The 23,974-nt window shown below is 45.8% G+C and overlaps 2 protein-coding genes across 2 annotated transcripts in view; both read left to right on the forward strand.

Annotated features, from left to right (window-relative positions):
• LOC104998717 (HRAS-like suppressor 3) overlaps positions 1-3,538 on the forward strand; it is a 50,860-nt gene extending 47,322 nt beyond the window's left edge. The window contains exon 3 of the mRNA XM_010854050.1: positions 3,440-3,538. Coding sequence (XP_010852352.1) covers positions 3,440-3,538 — 99 coding nt within the window. The remainder of the gene's footprint in view (positions 1-3,439) is intronic.
• A 10,597-nt stretch (positions 3,539-14,135) lies between these two features.
• On the forward strand, positions 14,136-22,821 carry LOC104998718 (pregnancy-associated glycoprotein 1-like). The gene is made up of 9 exons (XM_010854052.1): positions 14,136-14,180; positions 14,613-14,663; positions 16,253-16,370; positions 16,469-16,587; positions 17,755-17,948; positions 18,867-18,983; positions 20,654-20,794; positions 20,882-20,981; positions 22,672-22,821. Exons 1-9 carry the CDS (start codon positions 14,136-14,138, stop codon positions 22,819-22,821), a joined length of 1,035 nt encoding a protein of 344 aa, XP_010852354.1.
• The last annotated feature ends 1,153 nt before the right edge of the window (positions 22,822-23,974 follow it).

The following is a 23,974-nucleotide window of genomic DNA, read 5'->3' on the forward strand; positions in this document are numbered from 1 at the left end:
AAAGAAATGCAAAAAAGCAAAATGGCTATCTGGGGAGGCCTTACAAATAGCTGTGAAAAGAAGAGAAACGAAAAGCAAAGGGGAAAAGGAAAGATATAAGCATTTGAATGCAGAGTTCCAAAGAATAGCAAGGAGAGATAAGAAAGCCTTCTTCAGTGATCAATGCAAAAAAAAATAGAGGAAAACAACAGAATGGGAAAGACTAGAGATCTCTTCAAGAAAATCAGGGATACCAAAGGAACATTTCATGCAAAGATGGGCTCGATAAAGGACAGAGATGGTATGGACCTAACAGAAGCAGAAGATATTAAGAAGAGATGGCAAGAATACACAGAAGAACTGTACAAAAAAGATCTTCAAGACCAAGATAATCATGACGGTGTGATCACTGACCTAGAGCCAGACATCCTGGAATGTGAAGTCAGTTGGCCTTAGAAAGCATCACTACGAACAAAGCTAGTGGAGGTGATGGAATTCCAGTTGAGCTATTCCAAATCCTGAAAGATGATGATGTGAAAATGCTGCACCCAATATGTCAGCAAATTTGGAAAACTCAGCAGTGGCCACAGAACTGGAAAAATTCAGTTTTCATTCCAATCCCAAAGAAAGGCAATGCCAAAGAATGCTCAAACTACCGCACAATTGCACTCATCTCACACGGTAGTAAAGTAATGCTTAAATTCTCCAAGCAGGCTTCAGCAATATGTGAACCATGAACTTCCAGATGTTCAAGCTGGTTTTAGAAAAGGCAGAGGAACCAGAGATCAAATTGCCAACATCTGCTGGATCATGGAAAAAGCAAGAGAGGTCCAGAAAAACATCTACTTCTGCTTGATTGATTATGCCAAAGCCTTTGACTGTGTGGATCACAATAAACTGTGGAAAATTCAGAAAGAGATGGGAATACCAGACCACCTGATCTGCCTCTTGAGAAATTTGTATGCAGGTCAGGAAGCAACAGTTAGAACTGGACATGGAACAACAGACTGGTTCCAAATAGGAAAAGGAGTACATCAAGGCTGTGTATTGTCACCCTATTTATTTAACTTATATGCAGAGTACATCATGAGAAACGCTGGACTGGAAGAAACACAAGCTGGAATCAAGATTTCCGGGAGAAATATCAATAGTCTCAGATATGCAGATGACACCACCCTTATGGCAGAAAGTGAAGAGGAACTAAAAATCCTCTTGATGAAGGTGAAAGTGGAGAGTGAAAAAGTTGGCTTAAAGCTCAACATTCAGAAAACGAAGATCATGGCATCCAGTCCCATCACTTTACAGGAAATAGATGGGGAAACAATGGAAACAGTGTCAGACTTTATTTTTCTGGGCTCCAAAATCACTGCAGATGGGGACTGCAGCCATGAAATTAAAAGACACTTACTCCTTGGAAGGAAAGTTATGACCAACCTAGATAGCATATTCAAAAGCAGAGACATTACTTTGCCAACACAGGTTCGTCTAGTCAAGGGTATGGTTTTTCCTGTGGTCATGTATGGATGTGAGAGTTGGACTGTGAAGAAGGCTGAGCACTGAAGAATTGATGCTTTTGAACTGTGGTGTTGGAGAAGACTCTTGAGAGTTCCTTGGACTGCAAGGAGATCCAACCAGTCCATTCTGAAGGAGATCAGCCCTGGGATTTCTTTGGAGGGAATGATGCTAAAGCTGAAACTCCAGTACTTTGGCCACCTCATGCGAAGAGTTGACTCATTGGAAAAGACTCTGATGCTGGGAGAGATTGGGGGCAGGATGAGAAGGGGACAACAGAGGATGAGATGGCTGGATGGCATCACTGACTCGATGGACATGAGTTTGAGTGAACCCGGGAGTTGGTGATGGACAGGGAGGCCTGGCTTGCTGCTATTCATGGGGTCACAAAGAGTCGGACACGACTGAGCAACTGATCTGATCTGATACTGTAAGATTAAAAATATGAGATGGCCATCCCTGGTGGTCTCAGCGGTAAAGAATTCACCTGCCAATGCGGGGGACATAGGTTCGATCCCTGGTCAAGAGGATCCCACATAAGGTGAGATAACTAAGCCCTTGTGCCACCTCTACTGAGCCTGAAACTACTGAGCCCAAGTTCTAGAGCCTATGCTCCACGACAAAGAGGAGTCCCCACTTCCTGCAACTCAAGAAAGTCTGAACACAGCAATGAAGACCCAGTGCAGCCAAAAATCAATGAATAAATCTTTTTTTTTTTGTAATGTATGAGAACCTTATTAAAAGGATGGCTCAGATGGTAAAGAATCTGCGTTCAATGCATGACACTGGGGTTCAATCCCTGGGTTAGGAAGTCTCCTTTGAGAATGGAGTGGCAACCTACTCCAGTATTCTTGCCTGGAGAATTCCATGGACAGAGGAGCCTGGCAGGCTGCAGTCCATGAGGTTGCAAAGAATCAGACACAACTGAGCAGCTAATGCTTTCACTTTCAATAAGTATCTTTGAGTGTGCTAATGAAGAATTTAAGTTGAAGTAAAAAAATGTGTTCTTTATTCTTTGTTTATGTTTGATGTATTTTTTGTGTGAAAAGTATTATAAATCTTTTACACTACAGTACTGTATAGTTGATTGTGTTACTTGGGTACCTAAGCTAACTTTGTTGAACCTATGAACAAATTAGTGTTAAGAACGTGCTCTCAGAACTGACCAGGTTAGTATGTAAGGGACTTACTCTATTTAGGATTAATATTCGGCTTTTTCCACAGCTGCCTTAGCCTTTAGTCTTCTCTGAGTCCTAGTAGAATTATGCCTAAAACTAATGTCTTACTTTATTTTTATTTGGAGTTCAGGAAGGAGTGAAATTTGATACATGTTCTGTTTTTACCCTGAAACTTACTCTTACTTTTGCTGGTTTTTTTCCCTACTACAAGCAATATAAGTAAGATATCTTAATAATTTAAAGTATAACATCACCACTCTTTTTCATAGTTGAATCATTTATTGAAGAATGTGCAGAGAGCACTTGGCGCCTGGCAGGTCTGGGCGCTGGGGATACAGCCAAGATGCGGACAAGTGAGGGCTCTGCTAGGACCCAGGTCAGAGTTCATTGAGGTTCAATAGCAATTCCTCTTCAACTTTATATGTATCTCAAGAGCTCACTGTTCATCAGCCAGGATTTCAACCATCTGGCTTCATCTCCCTGTCCTTTCCAGTTACCCTCTGGGGATCTGTCTGCTTTAAAAACCCGCAGGCTGAAGGGAATTTCCCTCTTCAGGTCTGTGTATGTCATTGGCCAGCTGCCCCATTCACAAATTCCTTCCTCATGCTGCCCTCCTCTCTGCATTTCCCTGTCAATATTTGTTGACTCCTGAGTTTGTCAAGGAGGCTATGAGGCACATGAAGCTCCCTGAACTGGACATCCTTGTTGAATGTACAGTCTGTACTCAGCTTACTGACACAGAGTCTGACTCACTCTCCTGTCTCTTGCAGGGCAGAGATGCTGTCACAGCAGCTACCATCTCAGGAGTGGGCCTGATAGCCCTATCCACTGGAGTCATGTTCTCAAGAAACCAGAAGCAAAGTCAGTGACCTGAAGGGAGTGTCTTGTCAGCAGTGACATTATACATTGAGGGGAGTCTTGTTTTGCTATACAGTTTTGAGAGAGTTAACAGGCAGGTTGATAGGGAGTCCAAGGCCCCTTTTAGGAGGAAGTAAACTTTCTTTCTTTTTCATATCCTTTTGCCTTAGTCTCTTAGGCTCTGAAAGCTATGATATATCTTTCCAAGGATGGGCTAATCTGAAAAGCTCTGTGTTAACTTTGCAACAGTCTATTTCTTTTGAAAACTGGCCTTTTAAGCATAATATATCTTACTGCTGGGTATGCTTTTCTCAGACTCTGTGTCTCTGTTAGTCATTATAACTGTAACAAATGTTGCCTGGGAACCTGTTTCCTCACTGCCTACACAGCCATAACACATCTCTGCCAGGGACAGAGTGCTTGAAATCCATTTTACCAGACTAGTTTTGGGCCACTGTGATCTCAAGATGTAGGCTGTGGAAGAGGGTCTGGATAAAACTTTCTCAGTCTTGAGGCATTCTTTTTATCTATTCTCAGCAGCCAGTTGAAAAGTATATAATGCCTTGCTTAAACTAGTGAGGTGGGCACTCTTTATACCCCCTTCTGATATCTATGTCAGAAGCTTTCTCTATCCTTTTACTTTAAATAAAAATCTTTGCTGCACAAAACTCTGAATGATGGAGACTGCATCTTTGGTCCTGGAGTTAAATCTTCTCCTTTGGAGACCACAAATTCGACACCAAACACCATAGGCTATCAGTTTCTGGTTTGGTTTGTGGATTTCATTTTTTCTTACAATAATAAAAACAAAACCCAGTAAGGGAGGATTTTATTGGGGGACATGCATCAATAACTGCCTGGCTGGAGTCTGTTGAGGTTGCAGCGAGGCTCTGCTCCTGCTGATGCCAGGCTGTGCTCTGGCTCTTTGGTGATTCTCTCTCATTTTCTATTTGTGGACTGTGTTCTTTCAGTTCAGTTCAGTTTAGTTCAGTCACTCAGTCGTGTCTGACTCTTTGCGACCCCATGAATCGCAGCATTCCAGGCCTCCCTGTCTATCACCAACTCCTGGAGTTCACCCAGACTCAAGTTCATCGAGTCAGTGATGCCATCCAGCCATCTCATCCTCGGTCGTCCCCTTCTCCTCCTGCCCCCAATACCTCCCAGCATCAGAGTCTTTTCTAATGAGTCAACTCTTCACATAAGGTGGCCAAAGTACTGGAGTTTCAGCTTTAGCATCATTCCTTCCAAAGAAATCCCAGGGCTGATCTCCTTCAGAATGGACTGGTTGGATCTCCTTGCAGTCTAAGGGACTCTCAAGAGTCTTCTCCAACACCACAGTTCAAAAGCATCAATTCTTCAGTGCTCAGCCTTCTTCACAGTCCAACTCTCACATCCATACATGACCACAGGAAAAACCATAGCCTTGACTAGATGGACCTTTGTTGGCAACGTAATGACTCTGCTTTTGAATATGCTATCTAGGTTGGTCATAACTTTCCTTCCAAGGAGTAAGCGTCTTTTAATTTCATGGCTGCAGTCACCATCTGCAGTGATTTTGGAGCCCCCCAAAATAAAGTCTGACACTGTTTCCACTGTTTCCCCATGTATTTCCCAGGAAGTGATGGGACCAGATGTCATGATCTTCGTTTTCTGAATGTTGAGCTTTAAGCCGACTTTTTCACTCTCCACTGTCACTTTCATCAAGAGGCTTTTTAGTTTACCTGCACGAAACAAACTCCAGCTCTGGTTATCTCACGTAATGGGTGTTTCCAGTTGTGTAGGAACAGGTCAGCAGCAAGAGAGATAGACAAACCTGGCTGATATGCAAGAACACGAATCAAGGGAAACCAGGACCCTTGACCTGGAACTAGACCCAGGCCGGCTTCCAGGAGTCAGCAGCTGGAGTCTGTAGATGTCAGTGGGGCTCAAACCAAACCCAACCACAGCCATAATGAAAATTATATGCTCTGGCCAATCTTGTTTAAAATCTCCCCTGATCTCCACAGCTTTTCTCTGCCTTATTACTTCCACTCCACAATGATCCTGCATCCTCTCCTCTTGGGGCTTGTCACGGCCCCCAAGTCTCTGATCCCACACTCACTCCTGTGGCTTCTCTTCCCATATCCGCTCATCTTCATCCCTCCCTGTGGCCTCCAAGGCCTCCTAGCACAAGCTCCTGAGAGAGAGTCAGATTGGCTCCCTCACCACACTGAGCTGTCTACTGATTGGTTGACAGCCATTGGGTCAGGTGGCCCACTAGACCAATCAGCTCTGCCCAGTGGAGCAGGTCACGTGGTACAAAGGCTGCCTCAGACCTCATGGAGCGTGGGTGTGGATGGTCTTATCCCTGACCTGCCTGCTGCTGAGGCCTCTGGGGAGGGGTTAGGGAAGGAGGTGTGACCATTCGTGATTGGTCCCTTGAGGTTTGGCTCTGTTACTAGTTGGGCTTGGCAGATGTTCAAAGTGACCAGATTCCTGCAAGGGGCTTTTGTGGGCTCTCGGAAGCACCCTTCTGGGGCCAATTGTCCTTCCCTCCACAAGGCAAGTCATCTCCTCCATCTGGTTGCCAATGTTTCCCTTGGCAGCCTTGGTTGTCTGGGGACCATCTGTGTGTGAAATCCCGGACAGGACTTATAAATGGCTCCTTTCTAGTTTGCTCCTGCTTGGACCATACCTGGTCTAGGAAAAGCTTATGCTCGTTCTTTCCCCAGTGTTGACATAAGCATAGTTTTCTCCCAGTTAGTTTCTTTTCGTTTTATCTTAGCTCTATTGATATAACATCTCATGCCTGTTTTCAAGTGTGCCAAGCTCAAGGGACACAGGCCAAAATTAAAGGGGAGTCTCTTGAAGGCTCTTCTCTCACACTCGGGAGAATATGATATGGACCCATGGAGTATAGATCTCCAAATTAATTATGGAATAAAAAGGAATGAGGTAGACTAAACACAAGAAAGCAAAACAGAAGCCCCCTGTTCAATTAAAAAATAATGAAACATTACCTATAAAAAGTGAGATTTGTGGAAATAATCAGATAAGATGGAAGAACTAATTCCAAATATATTGATAGTGACCATAAATATAAATGAACTAAACTTGCCAAGTAAAAGACAAACATTATACTGGATTAGAAAACAAATCCAGGGAATACTGTTTACAGCAGATACAATTGAAATATAAGGACATAAAGACTGAAGGTTACGTGACAAGTTATTTGACATCTTGAAAACATTAATGCTAGGGAGAGGGTGGGATGATTTGGGAGAATGGCATTGAAATATGTATAATATCATATATGAAACGAGTCGCCAGTCCAAGTTTGATGCACGATACTGGATGCTTGGGGCTGGTGCACTGGGACAACCCAGAGGGATGGTATGGGGAGGAAGGAGGGAGGAGGGTTCAGGATGGGGAACACATGTATACCTGTGGCGGATTCTTTTCGATATATGGCAAAATCAATACAATATTGTAAAGTTAAAAAATAAAACAAACAAACAAAAATAAAACATTAATGTTATCAAGGAAAAATATTGAGGGTGTGTATAAAGTGTCCTAGACTGAAAGACATGTTGGAGACAAAGTAAGTAAATGTGAGAAAGGACTCTAAAAGCAATTTGGGTTTCCTGGGGAAATTTGAATGTGAATTGGATAATGAAGAATATTAAGGAATCATGTATCTTATTAAGTGTGATAAAGTTATGAGGCTTATGTAAAACACATGGCATAAAAAATAGATGCAGATAAAGCAAAATTACCAAAAATCAGATTTTAACCCATGCCTTAGGTATATGGGTGGCAGTTTTACTGCTACCTTTGTATATTAAAACATTTACATGCTATATACCTTATAAATAGTTGAAACTTGAAAATTTAAACAAAACAAAACTTTCCAAATTATTTCAATAAATTTTATAGTAATATTTTTAATAGAAGATATACTAGGCAATTACTAGCTAAAAACTGGTTAATTAGTTGATATTAATTAACTGAAAGCTGGCATAGGTATATTGATATCAGAAAATATAAGCTTTAAACCAAAAATGACTATTAGACAGAAAGGATGAAAAGTGTGGCATAATAAGAAATACATTTGGTCTTTGTCCTTGGTTCTTGGACAGAGCGCTTAAAACCCTCAGAATTTCCTTGTTGATAGGCTTTATCTTTTGCTATTTCTAAGGAACCCCTTTGATCAACCTGAGTTTGTGCTAATGGGCTGACTTTGACCCTAAGATAGCCTTAGGATGGGGCTGGTCATCAGAAAGACCCAGTGATCAGAGAGTTGGAAATTTCAGGCTACTGATCTCTAAGAAGGGAATGTGGGAGTGGGTGCTAAAGGTTAAGCTCTATAAAAACTGTTCAGCGAGGAGACTTGATGAACTTCCTGGTGGTGAACATACCAAGGTATCAGTAGAGTGGCTACCTGAAGAGGAGAGGGAAGCTCCTTGCATCTTCTGCCCCCACGCCTTGCCCTCCACCTCTCTTCCATTTGGTTGCTTGATGAAAGTGAAAGTGGAGAGTGAAAAAGTTGGCTTAAAGCTCAACATTCAGAAAACGAAGAGCATGGCATCTGGTCCCATCACTTCATGGGAAATAGATGGGGAAAAAGTGGAAACAGTGTCAGACTTTTTTTCTGGGCTCCAAAATCACTGCAGATGGTGACTACAGCCATGAAATTAAAAGACGCTTACTCCTTGGAAGGAAAGTTATGACCAACCTAGATAGCATATTCAAAAGCAGAGACATTACTTTGCCAACAAATGTCCATCTAGTCAAGGCTATGGTTTTCCTGTGGTCACGTATGGATGTGAGAGTTGGACTGTGAAGAACCTGAGTGCCGAAGAATTGATGCTTTTGAACTGTGGTGTTGGAGAAGACTCTTGAGAGTCCCTTAGATTGCAAGGAGATCCAACCAGTCCATTCTGAAGGAGATCAGCCCTGGGATTTCTTTGGAAGGAATGATGCTAAAGCTGAAACTTCAGTACTTTGGCTCCCTTATGCGAAGAGTTGACTCATTGGAAAAGACTCTGATTCTAGGAGGGATTGGGGGCAGGAGGAGAAGGGGATGACCGAGCATGAGATGGCTGGATGGCATCACTGACTCGATGAACTTGAGTCTGGGTGAACTCCGGGAGTTGTAGATGGACAGGGAGCCCTGGCGTGCTGCAGTCCATGGGGTTGCAAAGAGTCGGACACAACTGAGCGACTGAACTGAACTGAACTGAATTGTATCCATCCTAATAAATTGGTAAACATTTAAGCTGCCTTTCTGAGTTCTGTGAGCCTTTCTGGAAAACTGCTGAAATGTAGGAGGGGTTTTGACAAAAATACAGGTGAGTGGTGAAAGACATCTGATGTGAAGGAAGACAGTCTTAGGGGACTGAGCACTTCGGCTGTGAAGTCTGTGTTTAGTGTCAAAATCGAACCAATTCAGTGAGCACCCAGTTGCTGTCTCGAAACTCAGAGAATTAACTGCTGGTGTCAAGAAACGCTCCACAAAGATTCCGAAAAAACTTTCAATTCCCTAGGAAGGTATGATATTAATACTTCTAAAATTGTTTGCATCTAATAAAAGTCCTAAAAGAGATATTAAAATTTTTGGTCTGTTGTAAGGAGAAAATGACTAGTTCACCATAGTGGGAGATCTACCTATTCCTCTATCAGGATCTGATAAATCAAGGGGACACAAAAATCAGTTAAGATACAGAAACTTCGCAAAAGATACTGACAAGCTGATTCAATGAGCACATAGAGTGAACTGTGAAATACAGATTCTTTCTGACCACACACAAGGGAATGCTTATGAAAACTGACCATGCCAGGGTAGGAGGCAGACGGCCCTTTAGGAGGCATTTCAGACCTCCTGGGAGTCAGGACTCACTCTCTGACACACACACACTCTGCACATACAGTGCGCTCACACCCAACCTGTGTACATCACTCGGACTCACTCCCCTGCTGCATGTCCACCCACACTGCCTTCTGGACCCCTCTCCATCTCGCCTTTGTCCTCTAAAGAGCACCTTTCCAGCCCAGTCATCCCAGTAAAGAGAGGGACTTCTCACCAGTGCAAGAAGGGCTCCCAACTGTTGACTGCAGTTGATTTACAGAGGGAGCCTGCAGGCTTGACTGGGGCTCCTTGAGGGTCAGGTTCTAGAATGTTCCCTGCCAGGGCTCCCCTCTGCCTGTCTCTGGTTTTCCTGTCTCAGGCCAAGCCAAAACTGAGACTTGGAGACCTGACTGAGATTTCTGCCTCTGGCTATGAACACTGGCCTTCTCTGTAAACAGGGGCTGTGTGAGCCATCTGTCTCCCTCAAGCAAGGATGGGTTCTCTGTTTAAGTCCCAGGGTTGAGATGGAGAAGGGGAACAGTTGCACCATCATGCACTGGTTCTCCCTTCAGTGCCTGGCACAACAGGCACTCAAGGGCCATTTGCTGAATTCATCATGCTCCCACCCTCACAGTGTACCAAGGGCTCATCTTCATTAGAAGTGAGTTCATGGGCAGACTGTTGACTTTATTCCATTGGAGAGGGGTTCAGTTCAAGGCAACCCCTGGTTCTTGGAAAGCATCACATCTTGGGTCCAGTCTCCTATATATTAGTTGTTTTGGAGTGATGAACAGAAATAAGACACAGTTACTTCCTTTCAATAGTTAACAACTGGGTGCACAGTGTAAGGAAAGGAGCATGGGCCTCCCAACTGGTCAGAAGCAGTTGGGGTCCTCGGTCTCCTGCTCCCTGACTGTGCAACTTGCACGTGTGACTTCCCCAACCCCCCCTGCTAAGTTCAGCTGCACCCTCTGCAGAGCAGATAATAATCCCTACCTCTAGGCTGTGTAGGGATGGAGTGAAAGCCTGCGTGGGAAGGCACTGGGGCAGGCTTGGCCAAGTCCTGGACCAACTCCTTACTGCCTTCCATAGCATCGCAGCATTAAACGGAATGTCCAATCCCTGGAAACCACTAAAGGAACTGGCCAAATAAAATAGACACCTGCATTTAATGGCGTGTTATTCAACCATTAAAACAGATGGACAGCACGTGAGCGTATACACATGTAGGCATATGTGTTTATATATATATATATAGGGTATCAAAATATATATATATATAGGTTTATATTCAAAATAAGTATTAATGTTAGAGTAAATTGACCATTTTTGTATATAGTTCTTTGACTGTTGACACTCTCATGTATCCATGTGACCGTCAGGAGAACACAGATCACAGGAGATTCACTCGCCCCTAAAGCTCCCCAGGCCCATTTGTCATCAGCCAGCCCCTCACCCCAGCTCCACACCTCAGCTCCTGCAATCTCTTTTCTCTCCCTATAGCTTTGCCTTTTCTAGAATGTCGTACAAATGGAATCATATAGAAGCTTGCTTTTTGTGTCTGGGTTCTTTAACTTAGCAGAATGCGTCTGACGTTCATTTTTGTTGTAGCATGTGACATACTTTGTTCCTTGTTTCTGCTGAGTGGTATCCTGCTGCATGCATGGGCCAGCCTTTCTTTATTCACCAGCTGAAGGACATTTGTGTAGTTTTTGATATTTGACAATAATTATTACAGCCACTATAGATATTCCCATATAGGTTTGTTTGTGTGCATGAACATGGATTTTAATTTCTTTTGGGTAAGCACTAGGTGTAGGATTGAAGAATCATAAACTAAGATTATGGCATCCAGTCTCATCACCTCATGGCAAACAGAAGGTGAAAAAGTGGAAGCAGCAGAAGGTTTTATTTTCTTGGGCTCCAAAATCCCTGCAGACTGTGACTGCATCCATGAAATTAAAAGTCACTTGCTCCTTGGGTGGAAAGCTATGACCAACCTAGACAATATATATATTAATAAGCAAAGACATCACTTTGCCGATCAAGGTCCATATGGTCAAGGCTATGGTTTTTCCAGTAGTCAGGTACGGATGTGAGAGTCAGACCATTAAGAAGGCTGAGTGCCGAAGAATTGATGCTTTCTAACTGTGGTGCTGGAGAAGACACTTGAAGGTCCCTTGGACTGCAAAGGGGATCAAACCAGTCAATTCTAAAGGAAATCAATGAACATTCCAATGAATATTCATTGGAAGGGCTGATGCTGAAGCAGAAGCTCCAATACTTTGGCCACCTGATGCGAAGAGCCAATTCATTGGAAAAGACTAATGCTGGGGAAGATTGAGGGCAAAAGGAGAAGAGGGTGGCAGAGAATGAGATGTTTAGATAGCATCACCAACTCAATGGACATGAATCTGGACAAACTGCAGGAGGTGGTGAAGGACAAGGAAGCCTGGCATGCTGCCATCCATGGGGTCACAAAGAGTTGGACAGTACTTAGATACTGAACAACAGCAACGGTAAGTGAATGTTTATTAGAAAAAATGACTCAGTTGTTGTCCAAGTACCTCACAGCACTGCAGGAGCGCACGCTCTCTACTGGGGAGAGAAGAGGCCCTCAAGATTGCAGGAAGCACTCGGGGGTGTGTATGTTCATCTGTTCATTTTCCCTGGCCCTGGCACCTCTATTTCTGAACTCTTTCCACTGAAGGTAACTCACTAACTTGCCTTTCTTTCTCTCCCTCACCCCTTCCTTTTCATCACACTGTTTCTCTAGGAAGATTCTCCTCTCTCTCCTTCTCTCTAGGTAAGACTGTGGGCCTGTGAGAACAGTGGAACTCGAGCCACAGAACAAATGCGTCCAGACTTTTGCACCAAGGGACCGTCAAACTCCAGCAGGGCTTCTGGCAACATGAGGCCATGTCTGCAGGATGACCCCTCAGATGCCTGCCTGAAAAAGCTCAATGCTGCCAGGACCTGAAGCCATCCCTTTGAACGTCATCCCCAGGAAGGATGGGGCCACTGTCTCCAAGTCTCTGTTGGGTATAGAAGCCCAGCTTCCAATCTTACCAGCTGGCCCACCCCTGTCCATTTTACTGTGTCAGTGAACTCAGTGGAGCTGGGCTGAGTACACTGGTCTTTAGGGATCATCCTCACAGAGCTACTGCATCCTTTTGTTTTTTTGAGTATCCATGTCTTTATCTAGAACCGTTTTCTGACCAGTGCTGTTGGGACTTGGGGTGGACTACTCCCAAATATATTACAATGGAACATTGCTTATTTTGAATTAAAGTTAAGAAATGGCCAAGGCAAGAGGGATGCTCTGACTCTCCTTTATGATCCCCTGAAAGCAGGAAATACACCCCTCATGTGAAAGGTGCCCTCACTGCATCTGGATGTAGAAGGACATCCTTATTGCCAGGGACAGGGAATCCGGGGGAAGAAGCCTGGATAAACGCCTCGTTACTTCTTTAGTTTTACCACCACAAGCGCAAACTCTGCTTAGATTCCTCACTAATGAACACACAATACCTAAGTTTTGGGACTTCTCTGGTGGTCCAGTGGTTAAGAATCCGTCTTCCAATGTGGGGGATTTGGGTTCGATCCCTGGTCAGGATACTAAGATCCCACATGCCTCAGAGCAACTAAACCTGTGCAGTGCAATGGATGGAAGCCTGCAACCAGAGCCAGCCTTCAGCTAGAGAAATCTGTGCACTACATCCAGGAGCCCTTGTGCTGCAACAAAGACCCAGGGCAGCCAAACAAACAAACAGCAACAATAACAACAACACAAACCACCCAATACTCAGAACACAGTAGTTTCTTTGTCCTGTCAATTTCTCACAAATGTATTGTTTCTTTGTCTAAAATGTCTAAAAGCTGCCTGCTTTGGCTACTTCTGAGGGACCGTTTCCATGAGGCTCTGTGTATGCATTAAAATGTTTTTCTTTTTCTCTATGAGTCTATCTTGAGTCGATTTTATCATTCAGTTCGGTTCAGTCGGTCAGTCATGTCCGACTCTACGTGACCCCATGGACTGTTGCATGCCAGCCTTCCCTGTCCATCACCAATTCCCGGACCCTACTCAAACTCATGTCCACGTGTCAGTGATGCCATCCAACCATCTCATCCTCTGTCATGCCCTTCTCCTCCCGCCTTCAATCTTTCTCAGCATCAAGGTCTTTTCCAATGAGTTGGTTCCTCACATTAGGTTGCCAAAATATTGGAGTTTCAACTTCAGCATCAGTCCTTCCAATGAACATTCAGGACTCATTTCCTTTAGGATTGACTGATTTGATCTCCTTGCAGTCCAAGGGACTCTCAACAGTCTTCTCCAGCACCATAGTTCAAAAGCATCAATTCTTCGGTGCTCAGCTTTCTTTGTAGTCCAACTCTCACATCCATACATGACTACTGGTAAAACCACAGCCTTGACTAGACAGACCTTTGTCCGCAAAGTAATGTGCCTGCTTTTCACTATGGTGTCTAGGTTGGTCATAGCTTTTCTTCCAAGGAGCAAGCATCTTTTAATTTCATGGCTGTAGTCACCATCTGCAGTGATTTTGGAGCCCAAGCAAATAAAGTCTGTCACTGTTTCCATTGTTTTGTCATTTTATCATTAGTTTTATCTTTAGTTCAGCCACAATAACACAAGAGGCACAGAGGGGGAAATTTCCTCTCCCCAACAGCACACAAATGAGACAATATTATCTCATAAAAGCAGAACCTCTGTGCTACCCAGCGTTCAGTCACTTGTTCAGCTGGTCAGTCACAAGCCTGCTATGCGCCTGGAGGTGGTCGGGCACCTGGGACACAGGGCAGTCCAGGCAAGCTTCCTGCCCACACACTCTGGGCAGTGAGAGGTCACGGGGTGGTTTCCTCCCCTTTACACCGGCTTCCAGGCTCCCAGTTGGTCAGCCCTGACCTACGTCATCTGGGCACCCATGCCCTCTGGGGGTAATACACCCACAGGGCCATTGAGTTTCCCTCCCTTGACCCCTCCCTTCCCTGCATTTCACACCTGCGGCCCCTCCTCCCACTTACTCTTTCCCCTCTGGCCGGCCACTTTCTCCCCTCCTTCCTGGGTGGCTGGCTTTCTCCGGATGTCCCCTTTCATGGCCGTATTTATTCCTGCTGGGGTTGCCTTGAAGAGGACCAGACCAAATGGGTCTTCCCTGAGCTGAAGGTTCTTGGTGTTCTATGCATCCGTGGTCAGACCCCTCGTATTGAGCGTTACCCCACTTCTCTTCTTGCTGCAGGTCACTGATGTGCTCATGACTGCAGGTGTGACAGCAGGTGTCATCGTAGAAGTGGGCCTGGCCCCTGCCTCACTGCGATCCTGCAGAAGCAAGAGGGAAAAGCAATAAGTTCGAGGAATTGTCATGAAGGCAGCCAGCTGGGAAATCTTGCTTAGCTAGCAGGCATGGAGTTTAGTTTATCGATTTCCCTGTTTTGTGATCATTTAGGCTTATTTTAATGGAACTCAATAAAAGCACAGGAAGATTTTATTTGGGGAAATGCAGACTAGCATGATTCTATTAAAGACACAGTTGAGGGCTTCCCTGGTGGTCCAGTGGTTAAAAATTTGCCTTCCAAAGCAAGGGGCACATGTTCAGTCCCTAGTTGGGGAACTAAGATCCCACATGCCTCGGGGCAATAAATCTGAGTGGGGCAACTACTGAGTCCAGGCCCTCTGGAGCTCGAATGCTGCAACTGGAGAGTCCATAGTGAAAGTGAAAGTTGCTCAGTTGTGTCCGACTTTTATGATCCCATGGACTGTACAGGACTGGATCACTTTTGTGATCCCAGGACTGTACAGGAATTCTCCAGGCCAGAGTACTGGAGTGGGTAGCCTTTCCATTCTCCAGGGGATCTTCCCAACCCAGGGATCGAGCCCAAGTCTCCCACATTGCAGGCAGATTCTTTTTTTTAATTTTTATTTTGTTTTATTTTTTAATTTTACAATATTGTATTGTTTTTGCCATATATCAACATGAATCTGCCACAGGTATACACATGTTCCCCATCCTGAACCCTCCTCCCTCCTCCCTCTCTGTACCATCCCTCTGGGTCGTCCCAGTGCACCAGCCCCAAGCATCCAGTATCGTGCATTAAACCTGGACTGGTGACTCATTTTGTATATGATATCATACATGTTTCAATGCCGTTCTCCCAAATCATCCCACCCGGTCCCTCTCCCACAGAGTCCAAAAGACTGTTCTATACATCAGTGTCTCTTTTGCTGTCTCATATACAGGGTTATTGTTACCATCTTTCTAAGGCAGATTCTTTACCAGCCGAGCACAAAGGGAAGCCCAACAAGAGAGTCCATGTGCTGCAACAAAAGATTTTGTATGCTGCAACTAAGACTCGATGCAGTAAAAAAAAAAAAAAAAAAAAGACAATTGAACTCTGTTACAGACTGCCCATGCCAGTCTGAGAGATAGGCAAAGGGTAAATACATGTCAAATGAAAGCATCACCTGTGTGGTGTTGATTGGATGTGGTCTGAGTTTAGAGGGAGTAGCTGGGATTGATCAAGAAGGACCTCCTGGAGAAGGGGCTGCTAAGGCTGGGTTTGAAGAGGCTACAGAGCTTCTCAGATGAAGGCACCAGGACCTCCCTGGGTGTCCAGCAGTCCTAGAGGCCCAGTGGTTATGCCTCTGGGCTTCCCATGCAGGAGGTACCACTTCAACACTTGGTCATAGAGTCAATATCCTACATAAAATGTAGCACAGAAAAAATATATCAAATGCAGATACATCTGTGACCAAAGTCTGTGAGCTGCACAGTGGTTAGAAAGTGATCTCAAGAGATATGTGACACCCAGAGGGAGGCATCAGTGTGGGAATAGAGGGAAGCCAGTTCTGCACTAACCCACTCCCTCCTTCTCCCTGTAGCTGGTCTACATGGGTAACATCACCATTGGAACACCCCCTCAGGAATTCCAGGTTATCTTTGACACAGCTTCATCTGACTTGTGGGTGCCCTCCATCTTTTGCACCAGTCCAGCCTGTTGTGAGTACAGACACCCTCTACCCGGACCATCCTTCACTTGCCCTGCCACCATGTTTCCACCCTTGGCACCTGATGACACTCATCTCTTGTGTCTGCAGCTACACATGTTAGGTTCAGACATCTTCAGTCTTCCACCTTCTGGCTTACCAATAAGACCTTCAGGATCACCTATGGCTCTGGGAGAATGAAAGGAGTTGTTGTTTATGACACAGTTCGGGTAACAGTGTAACAAATGCTGAGTCAGGACTGACTATGGAGTGACCACTGCTTGCAAAACAGATGCAGGACCATCTGGCAGGACCCTTCCTAGCCTAACTCCCATAGATATTGGCCATCTTATCCACAGGATATGTCTCTGGGGAGGCAGTGCCCGTGGTGACACACGAGCAAACAAATTAGCTAACCCAGAGAGTGGCTTGAGGTGTGGACTTGCAGCTCCTCTGCCCATGAGCAGTTCATTTTGCTGGGAGCGAGAAGAAGGGATAAAAGCACCCACTTTTATATTCGGACTGTTCTAGGCACTTTCAGGTGGTAACTGGTTTAATCCTGCAACAACCCCATACAGCAGTTACTCTGATTAGCTCATGAGACATATGAGGAAACTGAGGTGCAGACAGCAAGGGCCTTGCTGAGGGCACACATGTGGTAAAAGGTGGAGTTAAGCTGGCTTTTCAGGGCTGAAGTTGCTGTGGGGTGTTTGAAGACAGGATAAAACTGATCTGGGGACCCTGGGGGCAGTCAAGGGCTTCAGGTATCCAGAGTGGGAAACTGGGGGCCTGAGAAGTCAAGGGGCCTGATAATTGAGTGCTCACTCTAGAGGACCCTTGAGAGTCTAATAAACCTATGGCCTGCCCCCCCCAAAATACCTAAGTAGTTCCCCCCCCCTCTTTCTCTCTCATACACACTCACAGAAATATACACATATCCCCAAAAGTGAATTCCTCAGGCAGTAATTTCATAGACCCTGGAAGCAAGATTGTGTTTTCAGCTTCTGTCTTCCTGGACAGATGCAGAATGCACAGTACATTACAGAGAACGCAGTCCATTCCTGTCATTAGGTCACAGTGATGCCTTTTGTTCATTTTGTCCATAAGGTGGCACCAATGGGACTTGGCCTGACTCTTGGTTGCCCCACCTGGACAGAAGCTAAGAGGGCAATTTGACTCACTCAGGTGGTGTTTTTCAGAGGGGTAGATGTTTTAAAATTCACAGCCTCTCACAAATGGAACCCAAATTCCCCTCCCAGCTTGGTCTAGCAGTCTGAGGTCCACCAAAGACAGAGCCCAGCCTCAATTCTTCCTTGAGGATCTAATGGCAATGCAACCAGCCCAGTCCTAGCCCCACTTCATGTATCTGTAAGTGGGAACACTCTTCTCTCCCACAGATTGGGAACCTTGTAAGTACTGACCAGCCGTTTGGTCTAAGCGTGAAGGAATACGGGTTTGAAGGCAGAGCTTATGATGGCATCTTGGGCTTGAACTACCCCAACGTATCCTTCTCTGGAGCCATCCCCATCTTTGACAAGCTGCAGAATCAAGGTGCCATTTCTGAGCCTGTTTTTGCCTTCTACTTGAGCAAGTAAGTCTGAGATGGACAATCCCTTTCTATAACTTAGCTGTAAGATGCTTTCAGTTGCATGAAAATTATAGAACACTTGGTAAAGAAATATCCTGAGAGATAATCTAACCCAGGATAACTATGGCCCCTGGGCCCTACCTGGCTTCACTACTGGCTTTTATAAATAAAATTTCATTGGAACACAGCCCTACTGCTGGGCTCAAGACCAGTAACTTGGTCTAGGGGGGTGAGTGAGGAGGAAGGCTAATGGAAGGCAACAGGAAACAAGTTGAAGGAAAAGGCACTAGGATTTGCTTATGAATCTGATAAGGAAGGAAGGAGAAGGATGCTGGATATCTTTCCCTCCTCATTAGCATTTCACTGGGAGCCCAGGACCAGCTACCCAATTTGTGGAGCCAGTGAGAAATGAAAGTGTGGGACACAAAAGTGTGGGACCCCTTGTTCAAGAAATATTAGGCATTTCAAGACAGGGAGAGCAGAGGTGGGGTCCCTTCTGAGTGTGGGGCCCTTTGACAGTAGAGGTCACAGGCCAGTGGAGCCAACTCTGGGTGACCTGAACCCATACCCTTAGAACTCCCAGGCCTTGATTTTTCTTAAAAATGACAAGGTGGACAAGGGGAAAGCCAAAACACTTCAGCACCATGTCCTATGGGGGTGTCTGAGCACTCAGGTCACAGGAGATCCAGGGCGTCTTCAGAAGACATAGTGGGTGGAGCCCAGCCAAGTGATTCAGCTTCTAGCCTCCTCTGTGCCACTCACTAACCAGTAACCGACCTTGTTCTGGATCTCAATCTCTCCTAGACTCGATTTCTGCATCTGTACATGGGACCTTATTAGGGCCTTGATGGGTGGACAAGCACAGCTCTCAGTGCTGCTGTTCCTGTCCTCCAAGGATCCCCGCCCCTCTTATCTCTACAGAGACAAGCGGGAGGGCAGTGTGGTGATGTTTGGTGGGGTGGACCACCGCTACTACAAGGGAGAGCTCAACTGGGTACCATTGATCCAAGCGGGTGACTGGATTGTACACATGCACAGGTAAGCCTCTCCCTCTGAGGGTCAGCCCAAGTGATGCTCCCGCTACTGTACATGGACACAGGCAGACACACACAAATGCATTCTCAGACACACAGTCACACAGACATATACACTACCCACAATGACACAGACAGACACACAGACACATGGAAACACACAAGCAGACACATATAAACATACACAGAGACACATAAAAACATGCATAGCTAGTCAGAGACACACAAGCACTCACAGAGACACATACAAACACACATACAAACAAACACACGAGCACATAGATACACAAACAACCCATGGGTTCATAATCCCCAGGCCTTCTGACCAGGGCTCTGACCAGGGTCCTAAAAGGGTCTGGAGAGGTCTGTGCAGCTGGGAGAGGGCTGCACCCACTGCCCTTTGAGGTGGGGAGCATGGTTAGAGGACTCTACAGTGTGGTGAACAGACGATCAGGGAGAATTTCACCAGCCTGAACAGAGTTATGATAAGATGACCGACTGTCCAGGGCTACCTAGGACATAGGAAGTTCTCAGTACAGATAAATGTCAGTTAAAAAACAGGGACAGTCCTGAGAAAATGGGGAAAACTAGTCTTCTTAGGGAGCAGCTACCCAGCAGTGGAGAGAGGCTGGCTGCAGTCTTAAGACGTGAAAGCAACTAATAAAACAGACATTCCATGTTCTTGGGCACACAGTGGGACAGGGGCTGTAACAGAGAATCAGGAAGCTGGGATCCAGGAGTGACCTGAGGACAAGAGGCATAATTGATAGGATTCTGTGTGATACCCTCAGACAAAAGCTGACCTGTCCTTTGGAGTTTCTGTGGGCTAGTAATGTATTTCCTGGCCAGGGTCTCAGGGTCTGAGCTGGTTGTAGGAGCAGTGCTGGGAGACACACTATCCCAGAGGAGCCCCTCTCTCCCCCTACTATGAGAATCTGCTGCCCCTGCGAATCTCCATCTTCACTCTGTGTGCAACCCGCTATTTGTTCCCCACCAGATACAGCTCTCTGGAGGTTTCTATTGTTTTCTCAGTCTTCATTCACTCATTGAACAGACAAGCATTGGGCATCCACTGTGTGCCAGGCACTTTAGGGAGGCAAGGAGAATAAAACTCGCCCTCACATCTAAGTAGGCAGATGTACATGAAGTGACTCGCCCACATAGTGAATTGTGACTTTGGTATATGCTAGACATGAGGAGGAGAAGGCAATGGCAACCCACTCCAGTACTTTGACTGGGAAATCCCAGTGATGGCGGAGCCTGGCGGGCTGCCCTCTATGAGTTCTCCCAGAGTTGGACACGACTGAAGTGAGTCAGCAGCAGCAGCAGCAGCAGACATGAGGAAGGGTCTACAGAGAGAGACCAAGACAGGAGACTGATAAACACCGGGAGAAAGAAAACAATACAATTAAGGTGGAATCTGGAAGATGAGAAGAAATTTGCTAGTCGAAGTGGAGTGGAGTCTTTTAGGAAGGAAGACCAGCTTGTGTCAAGGTACAAAACATCCTGGTGCATTCAAGTACTGCATTCGAGGATGTCAAGAAAGGTGCTGTGTCGAGAGCAAAGGAAAAGAGGGCAAGAGACGAAGGGCTGTTTAGGAGACAGTCGGGAAGGGAGCAACTCTGGGGAGAATCTGAGTGACCTTGATGCCCTCTTTCTTCCATTGTCTCTCAGCATCACCATAAAAAGAAAGGTTATTGCTTGTTCTGATGGCTGTGAGGCCCTTGTGGACACTGGGACAACACATATCGAAGGCCCAGGAAGACTGGTCAGTAACATACAGAAGCTCATTGGCGCCAGGCTACGGGGTTCCAAGGTGAAGGGTCATGCCCCAGGGTTACTTCCAGTCTCCAAACACAACAAGGAACTCCAGGGCCAACCTCTCACCCTCTCTCTCTAACTGCACTACGTTTATTGTTCTGTGGTCAATACCCTTCCCTCTATTATCTTCACCATCAACGGCGTCAACTACCCAGTGCCAGCTCGAGCCCTCATCCTCAAGGTGAGGGAACAACATTGAGGGTTGGTTCTCAAACCAGAGCTTGTAGGAACCCTTGGGCTGCTGCTGGGAGGAGGGCGTCCTCTGGAGGCCATGTCACACCATTGCAGATGCTGCTGAGCTCTGTGGCTGGGCGGGTGACTCCCACAAAACCAATCACTTGACAGTAAAGGGCTGTGTGGGACACTGATCTTCCTGAAATAAATGTGGAGATACTACACCATATGGCATAGTGGGAGTCAGGCAGAGGGGAACACTAAGGTCCTCAGTCCTTAAAGAGCTTCAATTCTATCTGAACCCAGAGGTGCATGAACATGATATTCAGCTCTAGCAGTCCCTGAAATAAGCCATGTTACAAGGAGAATGGCTGGGGACAGTCCCAGTGTGATGTCCCAGCATAAGTTAACAGTCTCCCTTCCCTTCTCAAAGTTTTCCTGGTTTGGATGATAAATTACATGGTCAGCCTAGTTCTCGCCTACATCTTCCCCTTGCTCTGGCCAGGTGCCCCCTTTGTGAGTTGGGGCACCCAACCCATCTGTGGGGAGGCTGAATGCTAATGTGAATAAAGGGTGAACAGTGACTGCTCAGGCCTGGCACAGGGTGGAGGCTTCATGTCAGCTCCCTGTGGGAATTCAAAGCAGGCTGATGGGCTCAAAGAAGGCTTTGAGGAAGAGAGGGAATTTCAGGAATTCTAAAACCACAAACTCATTGAACCGTCTGAAGGTTGCTGGGTTCTGGGCAAAACTGCACTGGATTCTATGCAAATGGCATCTCAAGGTGGTCTGCACTGGGGCACTGGGGACTTACTAGGGGTGATGAGGGCTGTGGACTGACCAGTGCGGATGGGGAACCAGAGTATGTTACCCACCCAAGCCTGGAGTGGTCAAAGAGGGTGAGTGTGGGCTGAAGGAGGCTTCTCAGAGTTCCTGAGTTAAGTCTTCAAGAACGTGTTTGGGCACTGCTCTATTTAAGAGGGATAACCAACAACGAGTTACTTTGTGGCACAGGGAACTCTGCTCAGTTATATGACAGCCTGGATGGGAGGGGTGTCCTTGGGACCAGGATACCTGGATACATATGGCTGAGTCCCTTTACTGTCCACCTGAAACTCAGAATATTGTTAATCAGCTATACTTCAATACAAAATAAAGTTTGATAATAAAGTACAGATTGTGGGGATGCAGGAGGAGAACCAGCATTCTCTGGAGAGAAAATAAGGAGTAGGAGTCAGAAGGAAAGAAACAGGGAGTGAGGGGAACTATGGACACGCTTGTTCTTTTCTAAATAATTATATTGAAGTGTGGCTAATCTATAGTGTTGCATTAAGTTCTGCTGCACAGCAATGTGACTCAGTTATACACATAAAATATATTTTTTTTCTTATTCTTTTTCACGTGGTTTATCACTGAATATTAAATATAGTTCCTTACTCTCTACAGTAGGACTTTGTTGTTTTTCATTCCTCTGTTTCCCCAACTCCCAGTCCTCCACTCACCACACCCTTCCTCATAGCAACCTCATGTCTTGGCCCTCTTTGGTTTTGGATGAACTCTCATATCCCCTGCTGCTGAGAAACCCCCTTGATACTTACCAAAAGAGGGAAATAAAACAAAGAATTGAGCTGGGTCTGGATACTGAGGGGAGTCACCGGTAAGGGCTCATGCTGACTGGTGTGTGTCTCTGACTCCCCCAGGATTCTAGAGGCCACTGCTATACCACCTTTAAGGACAGCAAACTGAGTCCATCTACAGAGACCTGGATCCTGGGTGATGTCTTCCTGAGGCAGTACTTCTCAGTTTATGATCAAGGAAATGACAGGATTGGCCTGGCACAAGCAGTGTAAATGCTTGGAGTGGTTCAGGAGCCAGTAAGGCCGCTCCTAACACACAGTCACTCACACTTTGGGCACTGCTGCCCAGGATGCTGGTGAACTGTATTTGGTGGTCTGTACACCCTATCCTCAGTAAAGAATAAAGGGTTTCATTCTTAATGATGCTGAAACAAATGGTGCCTCTGTGTCTGGGAGTGAAGGATCTAGAACCAAGTCTGAATCAAAATTGAGAGGAGCCCTACTCCAACTGGCTTCAAGGAAAAGGGAGACTCATTGAAATGATTCTGGGAATCCAGGACACAAGAATCAGAGCAAATACAAAGATCTCAGTGAATGGACCCAAGAAACCAGAAGTCATCAATTCTCTCTCACCCTCGCTCTTTCTGTTTGGTCTTCTTTGATGGTCTTAGCCTGGCAACTTTCTTCCTTAAGGCTTCTACACCTAGTGAGGGAGTTCAAGCTACCTGCCCTAGGGTTTTAAATCCCAAAGGCATCACCTAGTAAGGAAAGAAGATTGCAGACATCAGAGTTCAAGGGTGTTCTATGAATGACCCACCTCAGATCAAACACAGAGCCCTAGATTAGCCATCCTGGCAGGGACATGGGGTCTTATGACTGGCTTTATATGGTCTTTGGCCCTGAACCCTCAGGACATGATTGTCAATTTTGTCTAGAACTACATGACTGAAGCTGGGGAGAGGCAGCCCCAAGGATAGCAACTGGCAGATGGTCAAAGCCATGGAAGAACTTGTGATGACCCACCAACTCAACCACCTCCTCATTCAGAGGAATTATAAGGGATAATGAAATAGACTCTCTTTGTCCCATCTCAGATATTCTTATCACTGGGCTTCTCCTCCAGGGGATTTTGGGTGAGGTACTTTATGGAGAGCTTGTTCCCTTTTGCCCCACACCCAGTCACCAGGTCTCTGCCACATATGCCTGCTCTGTCCTTTCCAGTCCTACTTCGTAAGTGGTGGCCCCAGTGGATCCCAGAGCCATCCCCCTCCTCCAGGGCCCAGAATGCCCCTTCCTTGCCTCCAATGCTGCTGGGGAGAATGCAATTCATGTATCGGGGGACCCAGGGTACACAGAGCCTTCAGCATTTCTGAGCTTCTTTCAGGGGTGGAGCTACAAACTATTTGCTTGGAGCTTCCATGGTTAG

This window comes from Bison bison, unplaced genomic scaffold, assembly GCF_000754665.1.
Source record: "Bison bison bison isolate TAMUID 2011002044 unplaced genomic scaffold, Bison_UMD1.0 scf7180017864334, whole genome shotgun sequence".
NCBI lineage: Eukaryota > Metazoa > Chordata > Mammalia > Artiodactyla > Bovidae > Bison > Bison bison.